Source organism: Barbatula barbatula (genome assembly GCF_947034865.1).
Source record: "Barbatula barbatula genome assembly, chromosome: 10".
NCBI classification, from domain to species: Eukaryota; Metazoa; Chordata; class Actinopteri; order Cypriniformes; family Nemacheilidae; genus Barbatula; species Barbatula barbatula.
This window is the reverse complement of record NC_136773.1, coordinates 9,090,428-9,110,568: the sequence shown is the minus strand read 5'-3', so window position 1 is coordinate 9,110,568 and position 20,141 is coordinate 9,090,428. Positions and strand designations below refer to the sequence as shown.

Below are 20,141 nucleotides of genomic sequence, written 5' to 3'. Positions count from 1 at the left end.
GACACAAAAGCCTCGGTTATGAAAGCAGCATAACCAGAATCTCCATCCTTACATGATACTGCTGGCTGCTCCTTGGTCTGTAAAAAATGAACACCCTCAATTTTATTGTCAGTCTGCACAGATGAACAGGTAAGAGTAGATTTAGGGTCAAACCTAGGACGCCCTAGTTTTCCTTTCAGTGCAACGCAATCTTTTTTCCAATGTCCCTTTAAATGACAATACGAACAACGATCACTTTTATCCACGTAACTTTGAAAATTTCTCTCTCCCCTAAAGTTATCAAAAGGGACATGTGGAGCAACACCGGTAGCTACAAAACTGTCTGTGAACCTTGACCTACCCTTTTCCATTTCATTCCTATGAGTGAGCATATACTCATCCGTAAGAGCAGCAGCATCACCTGCAGATGTCACATTTCGATCAGTCAGAAAAATAGAGACTTGTTCAGGCAAAGTACTCTTAAACTGTTCTAATAAAAACAATTCATAAAGTTCTTCATAATCAAATACCCCTGAGGCAGCACACCAACGATCTAACTGTACCCTTAAATCTTTCACAAATTCACAGTAGGTCTGTTCGGTCAATTTACGAATATTCCTAAACTTCTGCCTGTAGGCCTCTGGCACTAATTCATAAGCCTTCAGAACAGCATTCTTAACCTTTTGGTACTTTTGACCATCATGAACACTTAATGCAGAAATTGCCTTCTGGGCCTTACCAGTCAACACACACTGCAACATCACAGTCTGTTCCTTTTCACGCCATTGCATCATGTTTGCTAATCGTTCAAACAAACTGAAAAATGTATCCACATCAGTCTCACAAAATTTAGGCAATAATCTAATACTACTAGCAACATCCAACCCTTTACCAGGACAGGACGACCCACTCTCCGACAACTTGCCTTCACCAATCAACTGAAAACGCAAAACCTCAACATCCAATTTGCGAATCTCCACTTCCCGATTAACTCTTGCCTTCTCTAACTCCAAAAGCATCAATTCCTTTCTCTGCTCAAAAGACATGGTTGCAATCGAAACGCTAGATTGATCAGCCGCAGCAAAATCAGAATCACTAATATCAAAAACATTTAATGTAACCAAAGCAGCTTTAACAATTAACGCAACTGTCCCTTTGAATTTTTTATCCTTAGTATTTAATTGTACCTCATACTTCTCGGCAACCTCCAACAACTGGTCTTTTGTTAGCTGATCAAACAGTTCCTCACTAGGAGACCTATAAAATAAGTCTAATTCAACCATCTTCCAGCAAACTTATCACCACGTACTATAAACTTCAACCATCAAGACAATTAGTGATATTTCCCCACCTCTCTACAATATCTAAACCTGACTCTTCATGCCCTCACCAAGAGTCGAGTCTCTTTAAGCACTCAAATACCGTCAATTGTATAAGCTCACCGACAAAACCAGTGAGATAGACAATAGCGGCAGTGCCCTCAACCCAGCGAAAAGCACAAAAATAACAAACTAAAAAAACAAACATCAACGCAATGCATTGCTAAACCTACTGGGGGAAATACCACAATTATCCTACAAACACAAGGAGTTAACCTATAGTTTGATAATCATCAACAGTACGTATCAAAATCTGCAACCACAACGGTTTCTCATAGGGAATAAAAAAACAGCAAACTTACCCTGTTCACTTTGATCCCCTTTCAATCCCTAATTATTCCTCTTTTCAAATGTCCAAAACCACAACCTCGCTGCTAGTCCACTCATCGACTGGATCCTACCAACAGGTGTATTCAATCATGCTCTCCACCAGCACATGTACTGGCGCTAGCGCACATTTAACCAAAAAACAACTTTTTTGACGGACGAGCCCCCACTTGTTACATTCTGAACCAAGAAAACAACAACTACACAGAAGTTAGTGCCAAATATATGAGATATATTTAATTAAAGATTCAATAGAGACAATAGCCGAAACATTTCACCAATAGGCAACAACAACTGAACTGAAACTGAAACTGAACATAGATTGAGATAATATACAACAGGAAAGGTCCAGGCCCCTCCTTCACTCTAGCAACGGCTTCATTCAGTCGTAGTCTGAGCACAGAAAGCAGAGGACTCTCCAGGTTCAACTCCATACGGTGAGTCTGGAGTCTTTGCAGGATCCAGTTCTCCTCAAATAACCAACTCCCGATCGGCATCAGGTGCATCCAATTACCTGTAATAGAAGAACAACCACAAGGAAATAATAACCCGTAACAGTGCGCTGTGAACACAGTATGAGAACAGTATGAGCACACAGTGAGTGCGCTGTGACCACAGTATGAGAACAGTATGAGCACTCAGTGAGTGCGCTGTGACCACAGTATGAGAACAGTATGAGCACACAGTGAGTGCGCTGTGACCACAGTTTGAGAACAGTATGAGCACACAGTGAGTGCGCTGTGACCACAGTATGAGAACAGTATGAGCACACATTGAGTGCGCTGTGACCACAGTATGAGAACAGTATGAGCACACAGTGAGTGCGCTGTGACCACAGTATGAGAACAGTATGAGCACACAGTGAGTGCGCTGTGACCACAGTATGAGAACAGTATGAGCACACAGTGAGTGCGCTGTGACCACAGTATGAGAACAGTATGAGCACACAGTGAGTGCGCTGTGACCACAGTATGAGAACAGTATGAGCACACAGTGAGTGCGCTGTGACCACAGTATGAGAACAGTATGAGCACACAGTGAGTGCGCTGTGACCACAGTATGAGAACAGTATGAGCACACAGTGAGTGCGCTGTGACCACAGTATGAGAACAAAATGACCACTCAGTGAGTGCGCTGTGACCACAGTATGAGAACAAAATGACCACTCAGTGAGTGCGCTGTGACCAAAGTTTGAGAACAGTATGAGCACACAGTGAGTGCGCTGTGAACACAGTATGAGAACAGTATGAGCACACAGTGAGTGCGCTGTGACCACCGTATGAGAACAGTATGAGCACTCAGTGAGTGCGCTGTGACCACCGTATGAGAACAAAATGGGCACACAGTGAGTGCACTGTGACCACCGTATGAGAACAGTATGAGCACACAGTGAGTGCGCTGTGACCACAGTATGAGAACAGTATGAGCACACAGTGAGTGCGCTGTGACCACAGTATGAGAACAGTATGAGCACTCAGTGAGTGCGCTGTGACCACAGTATGAGAACAAAATGACCACTCAGTGAGTGCGCTGTGACCACAGTATGAGAACAAAATGACCACTCAGTGAGTGCGCTGTGACCACAGTATGAGAACTCAGGGTCAGCTGTGGCTTAGTGGTTAGAGCGTTAGAACCTAAACATTAATTACCAGGTCAAACAAACATAAACTTAGTTTGGGACACGTTGATAAGAAGACAGACCCAAAGTCCCAAACATTGGGAAAAACCAAACCCAAAGTCCCAACAGTTAAAACCAACTCACTCTAAGAAGAAATGTTACACGCATAAACATTACATTTCTCTCTCTAATTTACGAATTACCCACAGCAGACTGTTTTCAAATCGTGTTGCCCGGCGAAAAGACAGCCAGGGTGAAAGCACAGTCTTGGTTTGCTGGTCGAAAGCTGTGTGGGTTTAGAAAGGGGGGTAGAGGATTCCCCAACATAGCTGGAACATCATTTTCATTTTAACAACTGACTGCATGCATCGCACTTCAACTCAGGCAAGTTCTTTTTAAAGTTAAAAACACAATTTTATCTTATTTAATTCAAGTCAGGTTTTTATCACTATGTATCTATTTTATTTATCATCGCTGCTGCTTATTTCTTTAACTTATTTTGTATTGTTTCATTCACATTATGGTCAAAGACCAAGCATTCTGAAACCAAATCCTTATCTCTTCTACAAACCCCAGTGGGGTCATGAAACGACAAAGCCCGGGAAAAAACATAATTTCAAAACATTAAACAACAAAGAGTGTGATAAATAAGGTCATAATCGAACATCTGGCAAGGGGTAATAAATGATGGGTCATTAATCACGTTTTGACATTCGGTGTATCATATTTACTAGTCTTGACACAAAAGAATCCTCTTAGAAGTATGTATTATTTGTGTACATAGAGGACATCAAGAAAATGTATCTATTACAATGTGGTCACATGTTATTTTAGCACATTATTATGAAAACACATACAAACATTCAGTGCTGAATTAATTTATTTGACTTGAACAACTTTTTAATTTAGTATATCACTCAATGAAACTGCATCAATGAACAGATGAAATAATTACAGCTACATGAACTACAAACCCTCTGGTCCTTTAGTAAACATCCCCTCCTGAGACCTCAATCCACTAACTCATGAACCAAACACATGAGATGTTCAGTTGATCTGCGATACCTACTGTGACTAACAATGTCTGTATAAGTTGCGCTTTTCTACAAGCATGAGACCAAGGTGATCATGCCTGACTCAATAAGCATCTGGCTGACTGCCATAACAGTGATGTGCATGTCATATATGACAAACCAATCAAAGGTTCAGTAAAAGACAGTTCAGTTATCTGAAATTTGACCAGGGTTGTTGGTGAATATTATAATCAAAAGGTTTTGGGAGACAGCATAATGAAATGCAGAAGTAAGTGTGTGTAGAGGTATGCACAATAAACATCTAAAAATTACATTTCTGAAGTTTCCATTTCGTTTCAACATATGGTTTTATAGCTAGTGGACAAACTGTTACAGTGACATTTCGTCCACTTTAGAGGTACGTCTTAAATATGACACTGTAAATAAAATCATGTATCAACTAAAACATCATATTTTTCATTCAGTTGTTTCTGTACAACCTAGTTATCTAGCAGACTCAATTTGTAAATCCATTATGCTTCTATAAAAACGAAATAAACAACACTATACAGAGTAAACGTCACCTCAGTACAGATTGAGTCCCATATCATCATAAAGTTAACAAATTATTCTTGCTAGTGATCATTTGCTTTTAAGTGATTTAGACACAAACACACACCAAAAAATCACTTTGTGTCTAGTATTGTTTGGCTAAAGAAAATAAAGCCTGTTTTCAAAGACAGTTACAATGTTTAAGACTCCAGTTTCATGAAACTTGCACACAACCCATCCTACATCAACAAACGTCTCTAACCTATAGAAGCAAAATTGTGTAAGATTCGTATGTCTTAAATGGTTTATGTGGCTAACAGTTCTTCTTGTGCTAACCTTAGTCAATTTTAAACAAAGATTTATGCTAAAAACCTTTTTGCCAATGAGATTACCATACACAAGTTTGCTTCTCATGTATATTTATTTAGCTTGAAGGATGTAAGGATATTTTACAGGAAAACAAGACAAAAATACTTGTGTGGGTTTTTTCCACACACAGTTTCAACTCTCCTATCACTGATCTCTTGCATACGCAGGACAGACATGATGATGAAGCGTTCAAACAGAGGCTCCGAGTGCGATACAGGAAAGACTGTGGGTACAGTGAAGTGAGGCATGACATGATCAGATGCCAGCAATCTACAGTGGAGCAACATAGGTCCAATGCAGTGTGTTAATGGCCAATAACACACTGAACTAGTTTTAAACACCATACTGAAAACAAAGTATAGGCTTGTGATGGGTGTTTAGGGTTACATTGACCTAATCCTGAACCATGAACTACCTGCAGTATGACAGCATGAGTGTAATAAGGTGACTGCTGTAAGAGCAAAGTAAACAGCTTTAAAATAAAAGCTGTCTGACACATTCAAGGTAATACTGATATCCTGCCAGACATTAACACAAAAGACAGACATCATATTAAATCAATGATATAACAAAACATACTGTAAAAGTAACAGCCGTTTCAAATAGTTAAAATCATACAATAAATAAATAACATCAGATAAACCTCTTCCAGCGATGGTGGCCCTGGGTTTCTCAACAGCTTCTTGGGGGATTTCCAGTGTGTTGAGAAGTGTCCAGGTCATGCTTAATATACAGCCTTGACACAGCTTCACGAGATTCACCCACCTTGAGCATGATGGAGGGCTCAAAAAGCTCATGTAGGCACTACACCATGTCCTTGGTCTGAACTGTGTTTCTTTTGGAAATGGCCCAATGATGTAAACTTGAGAAAGAGATGAAAGCTCACAAAGAAGGCTCTGGTACAGCGCATGGGTGCGGACTTTCATCCTCCCAGTTTCACCAGACATACCTGTTTTACAGCTTATAAACATTACGCTCTACTAACAAATGAACATCTACGATAATGAAGTCAGCTGAGCTCAAATGCTTCTGATATATATTTATAATAAAGATTTGTGTAGAGGACTAGTTTTGCAACATAAAAATATGTGATTGGGCAAAGCAACTACAAAAAAATATCCTAACATCATACATGTTAATATGTATAAGATTATTCAGCCCTGGGATAGTATTATGGTGCTTAAAGACATTTGTGTCATGATTCCATAAACGTCTCCAAAATGTCATATTTTGGGAGTGTTCTTAAATGAAATGTATCCTTTGTTTCAAAATTATCTTTGTATATTTAAGACATTGTTTGCATTGTGACATTATTTTAATGACAAGAATGCACTTCTCTAATATTGTCATCACTGTAATGCATCCAGATTTTTTTTGTCAATTGTGTTACTGAATAAGGTTTTACATTAAAGCTAATATAGCATCTTCAGCATAAATTAAAGCAGTGCAACTGCCACCATCATGTATAAATAAATATCTAATAATATGATATATAAATATCTAAATGAACTATTGCATTAAAGAATAGTGCTTAAATGACAACAAAAACAATGTCACAATGTTGCAAAACCTAAACTGTCATCAAATGGATGTGCTTTTTACCCGATATCTTTAGATTTGTATGTTTTTTGTGAGATTTAGGCTTTGATTGGATAAATAAATTCAATTTAGATTGACACCCATCCATTTCATTTTTAAGTTTGAGTGTGTAGTTTATTATAATTCTATATTTTGGTTCTTTATGACTGCCGTGTGAATGGCTGCGGTGAGGTGATCTACACACGAGTAAGGAAGCCTATATTGAGACTGCTGGGGATTTGAATGGTTTCCAGGGCCAGTGAAGAGGGGTTAAAGGGGAAGGTGACAGGGTAGATGATTTTGGTGTCCATTAGCAGCTGAGGCGACTCCTTCCGATCCCGTAAACGTGTCTGACAGAGAAAACCATAGCGTTAAAAACTGACACTCTATAAACTGTAAGGTACGGTATTTTGCTATGCTCTCAATACTATGGTAACACATACACGGCTATCAGTGGACATGACTGCTTTGCATTATTTAAAACATCTGAAAATCCCAAACAAGTAAAATGAAGGAAGAACCATGCATGTGATTTTTGTTTCATATTTCTTATATAGGATCATTTTTTGTCACATACCTGTATTGTTCTTATGAACAGTACTGACACTCGCTCTTCAAACGCATTGACTGGTGTGTACAAGTTCAGCACTTTTACGATCTAAACAGAGAAAGACAGACATAGTGAGTGTGTATGTGTAATGGAGAGTGTAAGCTAGTATTTCTACACTACCGATCAAATTCTTGGGGTCCCTTAGCTGATCGTAAAAAAACTTTTTAAGGCTTGATGTCTGAATAATTGAAATGTGGAAAAAAATATTTTTTGCCTACATACATGTATGCATTTGATTAAAAACTAAATGAGCATGTTATACATGTGAGTTGCTTTAATACTGTTTATAAAGCATCTCAGGGTGAGTTGCGTGATACAATGACAAGAGAACCTTTCTGAAAAATTCCATGCAAAGTGACTACACTGAAAATCATCAAACATAACATTGCTTTGAGTTATTTCTATTTTTCTAGCCTCAACATAATTCAAAGGAAAGTTTTGTCGCTGTAGGACTGAAAGCTCAAGTCTCCAAAACTGCCACTTTTATAGGAAATAAAAAACACTGCATTTTTCAATAATGAAACACTGTGTTGTCAAGCACTTTTTAATACCTTTATTGGTTAAATATTTGAAAACCCACAGACAAACATGAAGGATGATCAAAAGTACTGATTAAAGGATCCTTGGGTATAGAGCAATGTATGGCTTAATATACAACAATGAACAATGTCATTGACATTATAATTGTGAAATCAAAAAACTGTGTAACTGTCACATTATTCATAAACTTTGAAAAAAATGTTTTACTCCGAGGCCGCCATTTCTTTTGTGCCAAAATCTGTGATGTCAAATGGTTGCACCCTAAACCTGTTTTCTTTTGCAACAGCGAAACACACACGTATATATGGTTTTACTTGACACAAGCCAGCCTGAATGCCATAAAAGAAGAACTCGTTCAGTATCAGTAAGTGTCTGTTCAAGGTAAGCGTGCATTATATATACAGTATATATTATCCTACAGAACCTTATATTTACTGAAGAACTGATTTGTGTGTCTGTGTTTAGTTTGGCAGCCTAGATGTGTGTACAACCAGTTTTACGTCATCGAAAAAGAAGATGGCGGCCTCCTGAGGTTGAAATGATTAGTACATTTAGGGTTTATTTAAGAATTGAAAATATTTGATATGTTTCTAACGACAAATACTAGTAGTATAAGGCTAATACAACGTATTAAGCCATAAATCTCTCTATACACTGGGTTCCCTTTAAAAAAAACTGTGGATACAAGGTTTCAGTCTAACAATGACGATATGTGTTTTAATGAACTCATCTATTATTGTGAAATTTGTAATCAAAATAAATGAAAAATGAGTCAGTGACCATTAACTTCACCAGAGAGATATGGCTTATGTGTGTTACCTGTGCTGTAGAGAGAGCGTTACACATGGAGCAGATGGCCTCAGCATCTTCATCGGTTTTCTTCTTCACCTGCAGCAGTTGTGCGGCCTGAATCAATGGCTCCAGAGTTTCTTTAGCGCCGCACGTCATGAGGTTCTTATCTCTCAACCATTCCTCAAGCTGACTCACATTATACCTGAACACACACAACTCTTATCATTGACCAGAAACACAATGAAATATGACCAACAATTGAATCCCAAACTAACAGCACAACATCTGCATTTGTTGAGCCCACAAAAGCGTATCTGACCCCCCGCTTACATGCAGTTTAGATCTGAGCTCACCTGATCTGCATGCCCTTGCTCCAGGAGCACATGTCCTTACGCAGCAGCAGGTTGTTGAGCGTGACGGCGCCGATGATGTAAAATTGTTGTTTGACCACCTGCTTGATGAGCTCCGGGTCAGTCCCATGATGGCACATGATGGAGTGGAAGGTGTTGAGCTGGCGTACGATGGAATCCAGCGTGTACGTGCCCTCGTCAGCAATGCTGGACGTCCTCTTACGGAGACCAGTGGGCTTGACCCCTGACACGCCCTGAATGGTTTCGTGCTCCAGCATGCCGGAAACTGGAGCGGGGGAGACAGACATAAATATGCGGGAAGAGAGGGAAAGACAGAAAGACAACACAAGGCCCCTTTCTCACCGATCATGGGCTGCAGGATGTTCTCCATACACTTGATGAGCTGCTGGTAGATCTGAATGGCCAGGTCACTCAGAACCTGCCGGTACTCGGCCAGGTCAAAATTGGAGAGACAGTGTTCGTTCTGTTTAGGGGTGTTATGCTTCATGAATTGCTGGAGAGGGAAGCAGAGAAGTGTGTTGTGTCCTGTGTGAATAACATTGAAGATTGTGGCAATGTGCATACATTATATATCTAAATAGTGTTGTCAGTCCACGTTTGAATGTTTAGTCCTGTTCTGTACATATAGTAAGTTTACCAGGTTTACGTCTGCCCTTTTCTAACTAAGCATTGTTGTCTGTTAGTAAAAATAAAATCGCATTCTTAAATCAACATGTACTGTTCATTAACTTGACAAAGAAAGTGACCTTACATATAGCACCCTATTTCAATGATCCAAGCACATGGTCTGAAGCGCATGGCGCAGTTGCACTTAAGGTCCGAAACCCCTTTTGCAAGTTTAACAAAATGGTTGTTTTTGATCAAAATTCAGAGTACGGAGGACATTCTCTTTAAAAGCAAGTTGCACTTGCATCATGGCGCATTCGCTATTTACATGGCGGAATTTGCAAGAGCAAAGACTGAGGAAACGGAGAGCAGAGGAAACGGATCGGCTCGTCCGCGAGGTTAAAGACCATCTACAGGACAAGAGGGATTTATTATATTTATGTACACAATAATAATCTTTTTTATAACCTTTATTTAACCAGGAGAAGTCCCATTAAGTTACAGTAACTCTTCTCCTAGGGAGTCCTGGGAGAAGTAATCTTTTCATCTTTCATATTTGTCATGTTTGTGTGCTGTTGCATGTCCCTCTGTGTGTAACAAGCAGAGTGTATTCACATTGTGCACCCGCCTATAGGTGCATACTGTATTACTAACACGGCCTTTAAATAAATAAAACATTATGTGCCATTGACTTAAGACCAGATTTAAGTTGGTCAATGACGTTTTCAGTCGCATCAAAATAACAACACGCCAACAATGCACCTGAACAAACCACGTTTTCAGACCAGCACACCCATGGGTGAACAGTTTAGCGCAAGTGCATTTACTATGTAAACAAAATGGCGCATGATGTGAAAATGAAACTAGCAAAAAACCCTTATGCCTGCCGTCGCACTGCACCAGGTGTCTGATAGGGCACATAGTCTTGGTAAATTAAAGAAAATATAAGGTAATGAGGTAAGAAAAATAGAGTTCAATTTAGTTTCACCTTTTTCTTGAGTACCTATTTTTCGTACATGAGAGGCAGATTTTTCAACTGTTTTAAACCTAAACTGACTCCATTCTTATATGTTCTTTCATAAAACAAGACGTAATATTGTATGTCTATCTTATTTAACTTTTTTGTCAAGTACATGTATCTTGACAAAAATGCTACCACATATTTCACTTCATGCTTACATTGGGTTTGAAATTGTGTGCATGACATAGTTTCTCTTTTTTTTAACCAGATATTTTTTTTCCTTTTTATCAACCTGTAGTAAAACATGTGATAAAGGTTGATTGACAGATGACACCTCTATACATGCTTGAAGAAATCAGATCGCAAACTTTGGATCCAGCTCTGTCCACTAGTGATCACCTCCCTGATAGAGCATATTTGAGCAAGACATTTGCAACATATAGTTTGCTTATCTGCAATATGTCATGGCGTCCTCTGCAGTCAGATGTCATATAGACATCTATAAGACATCTGTAAGATGTTTATGATTTAGAATGGATGAAAAACTGCTCTTTCTAAGATATTTAGCAATTATTTTTACACAGCAGATGTTTTCCACATCTCCAGATCTTTAGCAGACTTCTTACAGATGTACATGTGCATGCTGGGCTATTACAGATCTGATGTACAACATTCTACAAAGCAAATGGACTCCCTAAAACCACATTTTCATTCAATCTGGGCATTGTGTACAGGAATGAACTACATAAGTAATTGTACAGCAGTCTTTAGTGTCAGAAGTATATCCATTATATCCTGTGGTCTATTAGAGTAACACATTACATTCCAGAGAGGTTAAAATCAGCAAAAAACATTCTTACAACCACAAGTCACCAAAAAGCAGTTATCGAAGAGAGATGCCATTGCCACTATGTAAAGCTGAGCAAGGCAGAGAGACATAGGACGTCTGTAAACAAGTCTGAAATCTCACCTCATCTCCACTGTACTGTTTCAGGCAGTGTAGGAAGCGACATGTGTTGGACAACCAGAAGGAAACCGTCTCAAAGTCATCACCTCGTTTCTGCAGACAAACAAAAGAGTAATGAGGAACAAAACAGGAATTATTCTGCTTTTTTAGTTCACAGTGATGAAAGTGAAGCCCCTTATGAAAACTAACCATGATTTTTGCTGTTAAAGTATAAAAACCATAAAACCATGTTTTTTTAACCATGGTTAATTTTCGTAAGGGCTAGTTCTTGAATGATGTGTGTGTGTCTCTGTGTGTTGAGACCTTGAGGATCTTCTTAATGCTGTTGATGATGGAGGTAAGGAGAGATCGCACTTTCTGGTCATCATTGACGTAGTCAGAGTGGCGCAGACACATGAAGAGAATGTACGCAGGCAGACCCGGAATCAGATTGACGGCCACACCACGAGGCTTCAGCTCTGAAATAATCACACATGCACTGATCAGAGATGCAATGTTGCAAGTCGTATTTTAACTTGAGTTGCCTGCACTACAGCCTAATGTGCATCAGTGTAAGTGTGAAGGGGAAGTGTCTAAATAGTTTATGTGTTCCTTTTGAACACTATTGGGTGGTTTCCCGGACAGGGATTCTCTTAAAACAAGCTAGGCCTTAGTTAAATTAAAGGCAGGATAGGTGACTCTGTACAGAATTTTTTTGTAATGCTGGTTGGAAATCTCTTTACATCCTAATAGCAATCAAGACGTATAGTGGTCAAATCTTATTTTTATAATTATATATCGACTGTGAAAGGTGTAGGACCAAAACACCTTCTGGCCGAACGCTGTGACTGGCCATGTGTACATTTTCAGCCAACATACCACTGCGCACGCAGACATCATACGTCTTCAGCGCGCTCACGTCAGATGTGTCAATGTAAGGAGAATGGTGGGCAATCAGCAACAATCAAACCTTCCTGCAGAACCGACAACAAGTAAATCTAAAAAATGAAAGTCACCTCTATACATTGGTTGACAGAACCGGGCTAATATGCTCATACTTTTTTGTACTTGTAAGAACTCTAGCTGCCGCATTTTGGACCAGTTGGATGTTTTTGTAATCTAGTCTTGACATCAGGGTTCAGCTGTGGCCTGGTGGTTAGAGCGTTGGGCTTGTGATCAGAAGGTTGCTGGTTCTACTCTCAGTGCCAGCAGGTCATGACTGAAGTGCCCTTGAGCAAGACACCTTACCCCTGATTGCTCTGCAGTAATGTGTCACTGTAAAAAAACTACTTGTAAGTCGCTTTGGATAAAAGCGTCTGCCAAATGAATAAATGTAAATGTAAATTATAATTTCAGTGCTAGCAGGCTAAAGTTAGCACCTTTTCAAATCAACCCCTCCACCTTTAAGATATTTAAGACGTATTATGTGTTAAAACACATACTTCACAAAACAAACATTACTGTGTGCATCCTGAGAACAAAAAACAATCACACTGATATATTTTCAGACATGTCAGTTCAAGTGGTTTTTGACACCTCTAACATTTAAGTTAGTCTAGGCCTAAAACCTGTTCAGGAAACCCTCCCTATATGTATTGTTTAGTCATATGTTTAAAAAAACCTTACAAACCTACATTTTATGAAATGTTTTTTTCTGAAACTAATTGCAGTTGAAGTGTCTTTTTTAACTTTAGTGTGATACTCTGTGTATGTGTGTATTACCAAGTATGATATTTTTGACCAGTTTCAGCTCATCCTCTTTCTTGTATTCGAGCATTCCCTGGAAATCTTTCTCTCTGCGAGGAATGTTCACCGGGTGAACAGGCTCATCAGCCGTCTGTCCTGGAGACACGTCCATCTGACCACCTGTAACACACACAGATTTACATTTGCTGTCCTCAAATGTAAAGGACAATTTTTAAACACGCTGTATCTAAACAAGAGTTACACCTTCCAGGTCGTTGATCTTCTTGGCAAAGACTTTCAGCTGTTTCTTCAGCTTGCGAACGGTCTTGTCCTGTTTCTCTAGCTGTTCCATGAGGTCCTGTAACATCAGATACAGGCATCCCATCATGTCACAACACAACTATTGCATCAACTGAATCTCTTTAACAGGAGGGTGAAAATAGGGTTTATTTGAGTAACTCATTCAAAGCAGGTAAAAAGAGGATCTCCCTGTTCTGCAACAGAGCAATCGGAAGTTAAGAGATATGACTATTGTCTGCTCATGCAGGCAGAGAAAGTAAGAGAAAAAGAGGCGGGCAAATAACACAAACATTTTTATGAAAAAATAAGTAATATAATTTTTAAATGAATTAATTATGGGGTTCATTTACAACCCCTCCTATATTAAATATGAAAATATCAGGAATCAACTTAATTGGATTTGCCTCATACATTTGAAACAGGCTAACATAGTTAGTGTGCATCGATAATTCTTGCACACTATGACAAGAAATCTTTGTTTTTAGAGTAAATGTCCTGTTCAGTGCAACTACAGTAATAATGGGGTGGTTTCCCAGGCAGGGCTTAAGCCTTGTCCCAAGCTAATTTAAATGTTACAGGTGTCTTGATCGGAATCAATACAATAAAGTTTGCTTATATAAGTATGTGTTTAAAGACGACTTAAATGACCTTAATTTAACTAAGGCCTAGACCTGGTTTAAGCTAATCCCTGTCTGGGAAACCACCCCAATGTGTTTTATTCATAATTTACCACATTAAAGTCCCAGTGAAATAGAAAATTACAATTCCTATTTGTTCATGAAATATTGCAGATTGTATTGTAAATAAATTGTCAGTGTAGGTCATTCTGTTTTTAAAATTCATATCCCCCCTAATCTTCTGTTAAAATCAGGAATGCACTTCCGTCCTCAAGTTAATATCCATATCAAATGCTGTATCTTAGACAGCTTGGGCGTTGCATTCTATAACTCCTAAAAAAACAAGCCACACCCACAATTTCTTCTCATTCGAAATTCTGCTTTACTCGGTCATGCATCAGAATATGGAAGTAAAAACAATCGCAACTTCCAGTTCACAGGGACTTTAACTCATGACAATATTATTGCATGGAATAAATTATTTATTTTCATTGATTTTGGAATAAAAATGTAAATCCATAATGTTCTTGATTCACCCGGACAGTGAGAGAAAGAGAGATGAAACTGTGCTGATTGGCAGTGCTGTGGGTTAAACACACACAGTTAGAGCTGAACACACCAGCGATTCAGTGTAACACACACCAGTGTCTGTTAGTGGTCAGATACATGCGCACACGCACACACAATCCTACATACAACCATCCTGCGTAACATGCTGACTCTGTAGGCTTTATACTCCTTTGGGTCATCAGAGTGAAGCTCCTGTGAATGAAACATCTACACATTAGATAAACCGACTCTGAGCAGATTATGTTGTTACAGAAGCCGGCCAGCCCAGAGTTTTTATCCGCTTCTCAAGCCTGATGTCACACACCACAATATATGGAAGGTCAAATATTGTTTCTGGGTCCAAACCCTCATTAGATGCTATAGGCAAACAAACAAAAGGCTAAAATACTCATAGATGCTTGGACCATAAAAGGTATTTGTTATGTCCCACTTAACAACCGGTAGAGGGTAGAATCACAATTTGAACAATACAGTATGCCTATCAATGGTTTGATAAAAAGGTGTCAAAAGAAATTATTCATAAAACCAGCCGTAGTGTGATTGTGATTTATTTTGCTGATCATAATTCCTGAATCAAGAATGTTTATTAGCCCACAATGTATGTATCTCAAAACAATGAAAAGTCAGCATTCAACAGCCACGCACCCTGTGTACGTGTGGGAAAGTGTTGCGCGTGTATGTACTGACCAGGTTTTCGTTGGTGAGGCGCGTAATCTCGTGCTGTAGACTGGCCTCGATTCTGGCCTCTGGTGGAAGCTGAAGGTTCTGAGCCAACAGCTGCTGCTGACGGTTATTCTCCTCTTTCACACTCTGAAGATCTCCACGCAAAACCTCCACCTCATTCTCATGAGACCGCCGCTGAGTTTGGAGCTGAGACTCTAACAACCTAAAGACAGACAGAGATACTGACTATTAGTCTGAAAAACAAAAAGAAATAAAGGGCCACTCTGTTTCAAGACAAAGGCTCTTATAGGCTAGTTCAGCCAAAATGATCTACTAAATAAATGTACTATAAAGCCATAACTTCCCATTTATTATGAATTTACTCCATTATGAATTTTTAACCATTTATGGGTGAACTATTTCTTGAGCAAAGCATTCAGAATCTATTGTTTGCCGTCGTAATTCCATGCAATTGTGTTTTAAATGTGGTGAGTATTTGAAGTAAAAAACCTTTTCAATTCGGATACCATAAGGCAGTATGTGTGTTAAGAGAACATTCTGCAGGCAACAGTTTGGAGGAAAACAGCGTTAACAGCACAATGTTAGAAGACCTTCCAACAATGTTAGAAGTTGAAGAAGCAAAATCAGCACACAAACGGAAGACATAGAGATGATAGGACAAAACTGATTCTACATCTCAAAACGCTCTTGCTGTTCTTTAACCTGTTAGTTTCCTTTAACCCTTCATATACCAGCCACAGTTCCCCATCCTCATTGAGCTTATGGTAGTCAGGGAAGGGAGATCTGATGGAGCGGAACAAAGAAAGGAATGTAATAACAAAACAAAAAAGTACGAAAACTTGCAAACATTGATGGCAGTATCAAGTTTTGCTAAAACAGAAATGAAGCTTCTGTCATATTTTACTCATCATTAAGCTTTCCCTCTATGGAACAAAAATATATTTACTTAATTTCTTGACATTTCAAACTTTTATTACATTCTTTCTTCCGCAGAACACAAAATAATATATTATTGAAGAAAGTTGGTAGCCGAACAGTACTGGCCCCCCCTCACTTCTATTGTATGGACACAGAACCAATGCAAGTGTATGGGGGCCAGTTAACAACATTCTTCAAAATTCTGCTTTTGTGTTCTGCAGAAGAAAGTCAAACAGGGTTGAAATGACAAGAATATAAAGTCCTTTTTGCCGATGGTTGCATTAACTTAGGACCTACACACACTGTACTGATCGAACCGTGCCAGACGCGTTTGACACCTTATGAATGGTTTAGGCGGCACTAGTTAGATCAGCGTTTCTCAAACTGTGGGGCGCGCCCCACTGGTGGGGAATAGAGACGTGACAGGTCTGGCGCGCCGAACAGGAGGAAATGTTCCTTTTTATGCCTTTTATGGAAACGTGAGATCAAATCTTCCGGCATTTTGTATACAAATAAAATTGTAGTGAGGTAGGCGGGGAGAGATCCGGGATTCGAGGCCGGTGCGTGAATGATAACGAGCTGTAAGCGCACTGGTCTGGTATCACGGAGGAGATTGTGAACCATAAGTGGAAGAGCGACCGGACCGTCAGTGAGAGAGGACCGGGCCCGGAAATTGTGTTGTGTTTGTCTTTTACGTCCTTGTTTATTTGATTTGATTAAAGATGTTTAATGTTCGCCGGTTCCCGCCTCCTTCCTTCCCTTCATGGAACTTTGTTACACTGGTGCCGCAAACCAATAGTACGGTGCGCGTACAGCTGACGCTCGTTATCATTCACGCACCTGCCTCGAATCCCGGCTCTCGCCTACCTCGCTACAGAAATGTTTAACCTTTTGAGCGGTATCCGGTTTGGTCCCATATATGGGATAGTATTTCCGTGCCCCTGAGAATACGGTCACAGATATGAGATTTAGAATGTTCAGTGATTGCCAGATTCAAATTGTGCTTTCACGCGTTGGTTTGCGCTGAGCCAGAGACGGACGAGCTCAGCGCTGTCATATACCAAAACTATGCAGTGTTTTCAACCTAATAATGTTTATTTTAGGTTTCAGCCATTTAAATACACATAAGCACAAGTAAAACAATACATTTGGAGTTTGTAAAATACACACTCGTGTCTGAGGAAACAGCAATAACAATCTATTCAAATATAATTTGACGACGTGTGTTATTCACATCAGACAAACAAAGTGGAAGTAACTATAAAGTTTACAAGAGTTAAACTCTCGGAGTTCACCGGCCACTTTCTTGCATGTATTTCGGGAGAAACTGATGACAGACAAAACTCTCTGAACTGCGTCGCAAAGAAACATGGTGGCACCCGTCTCACGTAGATCAAGATTATTTATAAATGACCAAACACACTCACTTACACATTTTTGAGAATCGGAATATCAGATAGTTGATGACATGGTAAGCAAGTTTGTGAATATTTTGAAATAAAAAAGAAATTAAGGCGATCTGTCATAAGGTGTGGCTGCGGTGTGTCACGTGACAAATATGATGCGTCGCCATGGAAACATTAAAGGGGTAATCATTACTAGTCTACATGGAGTCTATATTAAAAGAACATTAGATATGAGACCCCGAGAAAAATGTAACCTGGAACCGAAGTACCAAAATAACGTGACATCGGCATATTAATTGTAACGGAACAAACTTTCGCAGCCATATTTAAATGTTTTTTTTACAGATTTCAAAATGGCACTTTTATATCTTTTCTATTTTTGAAATTAGTAGTGCACAGCTGCACTTTTATTTTCTCTATTTTTTTATTTCATGAAAGTTATTATGACACAGCTGCACTTTTATTTTCTTTATTTTAGAACTTTCTGTTATTTGATGTATATAGTTTGTATTTTAGATACAACTTGCTACTCTGATACTACTTGTTAGTTCAATAAATTGGAACATATAAGCTTGTTGCGCATTTCATTAGCATTGTGTTGGGGCGATGGGGGCAGGTGGGGCTTGAAAATTCCCCCTTGTCTAAAGTGGGGAATGACCAAAAAAGTTTGAGAACCACTGAGTTAGATCAACCGGAACCAGGAACACTTCCAATAACAACTGATGCATTTGTTGCATCAAAGAGTGCAGAACAATACTCTACTCTCAGCCGGTTTTGTCTTATTGTTCCAAGGTTACTAGAGCGGACAGTGCGCAGTCCAAGGTTATCAGAGCGGGCAGGACGCAGTCCATGCCCAGACCTGACAAAAGCTGTAATGATAGAGCTGGACAAAGGACGTGGCGTAAATTCAGCCGCTATTAGATTATTCATTAAAATGCTTAAATACAATTTGCCTTGTAGTGCAAGCACTGTCGAGCTTGTGCAGAGGCTGCAGCTTTTGCCAGAGTGGAACTGGAATCCCCTGGTTAGGCCTGGTTTCCCTCTGAGGTTTTTTTCTCCTCTTATGGAGTTTTGGGTTCCTCGCCACTGTTTGCATACTGTTTTACACTGTTTGCCTGGCGGGGGGGGCTGCTAAAATTTTATAGTTTTATTTAATTAACACTGCATATAGGAATTTATAGTCTGTCTGATATTTGATCTGTGATTTGACCTGCATAACCTTATATGTTCTCTTCGCTCTGTCAACGGAGGCAGTCGCATTTTTCTTGCTCCCGTCCTTCCCTTTTTTTTCCTGCTGATCTCGTGTCTTGTCTCGTATCATCTATTGAGAGATTCTCTCTGCACTGCTCTACAACTGAAATTATGGATCTGATCAACTGGTCTCTCAACGCTATTGACACGATCTTATCGACGAGAAGCTTGGGTTCGGGGGAACCTGTCTGCCCTGACGGAACGTTCGCAGCTGGCTACACGATGGACGCGTGGGAGAGATGGCGGATCGTGTGTCTGGCTCCTCTTTCCGTGGAGGACATTGAAGATATCTACCTATTCGGAACCATGATAACAGGTATTATGCTGATTGGATTAGGCTGTGCCGTCTGTTATCGAGAAATTAAGAAAACGGTAACAGCTCTCAAAAGTCTCACAAGGCTGCCCGTTATGATGGAAGTCGTGGGGAGAGCGGTCAGCTCTGGAAATGAGACTATTAACCGCAATATGGATTCTATCACGGAGAAGCTCACCACTTTGCAAGGGAAAATTTATATTCTTGGAGACCAAATTGGACAAAGAGAGTAGCGGTGGAAATGGAATGTGGTTGCTCGCCCCAAGACTAAACAATCAATCTTATCTTTTTCGACTCCCCCGTATCAGCCTTGGCCAAGGCTGGTGCTGGAATTCAACCCTGAGTGGAGCAGTACGGAGAGACGCTCTTGCGTCCCTCCCCCATTCTACTGAAACACCTGCACAGACTATCACACAGACTATCGCATACACACACAAACATAGGCCGCACTCGAGGGCGGCCACCCATTACCAAATCCATCGCCTCCGTCGCTCTGACCCGCCAGCCTGACAAGCGGGTCTGTATACGGCGCCACCATGGCAGCAGGATCAGATGGCTGCTTGTCGGAACTGGATTACTTATCCCTGTTGCAAGTCTTGTCTATGATGTATTGTGTACATGTTTTTCTCCTGACCTTCCCTATGTTATGCTTTTTCTTCTTCTAAAAATACATTTCGTTGCACTGTACTTGTATGTGTGTAATGACAATAAATTGAATCAAATCAAATCAAATCAAATCAAAAATGTTGTGCTTA

The 20,141-nt window shown here is 39.7% G+C and overlaps 1 protein-coding gene across 1 annotated transcript in view; it reads right to left on the bottom strand.

Moving 5' to 3' along the window:
* Positions 1-5,279: 5,279 nt before the first annotated feature.
* The window catches only part of myo5aa (myosin VAa), a 59,440-nt gene continuing 44,578 nt past the window's right edge, over positions 5,280-20,141 (bottom strand). Inside the window, exons 31-41 of the mRNA XM_079465310.1 lie at positions 16,201-16,281; positions 15,502-15,700; positions 13,592-13,685; positions 13,364-13,507; positions 11,966-12,120; positions 11,666-11,755; positions 9,471-9,621; positions 9,111-9,393; positions 8,785-8,959; positions 7,393-7,473; positions 5,280-7,165 (exon numbers count right to left, since the gene is read on the bottom strand). Coding sequence (XP_079321436.1) covers positions 7,013-7,165; positions 7,393-7,473; positions 8,785-8,959; positions 9,111-9,393; positions 9,471-9,621; positions 11,666-11,755; positions 11,966-12,120; positions 13,364-13,507; positions 13,592-13,685; positions 15,502-15,700; positions 16,201-16,281 — 1,606 coding nt within the window. The 3' untranslated portion in view covers positions 5,280-7,012. The remainder of the gene's footprint in view (positions 7,166-7,392; positions 7,474-8,784; positions 8,960-9,110; positions 9,394-9,470; positions 9,622-11,665; positions 11,756-11,965; positions 12,121-13,363; positions 13,508-13,591; positions 13,686-15,501; positions 15,701-16,200; positions 16,282-20,141) is intronic.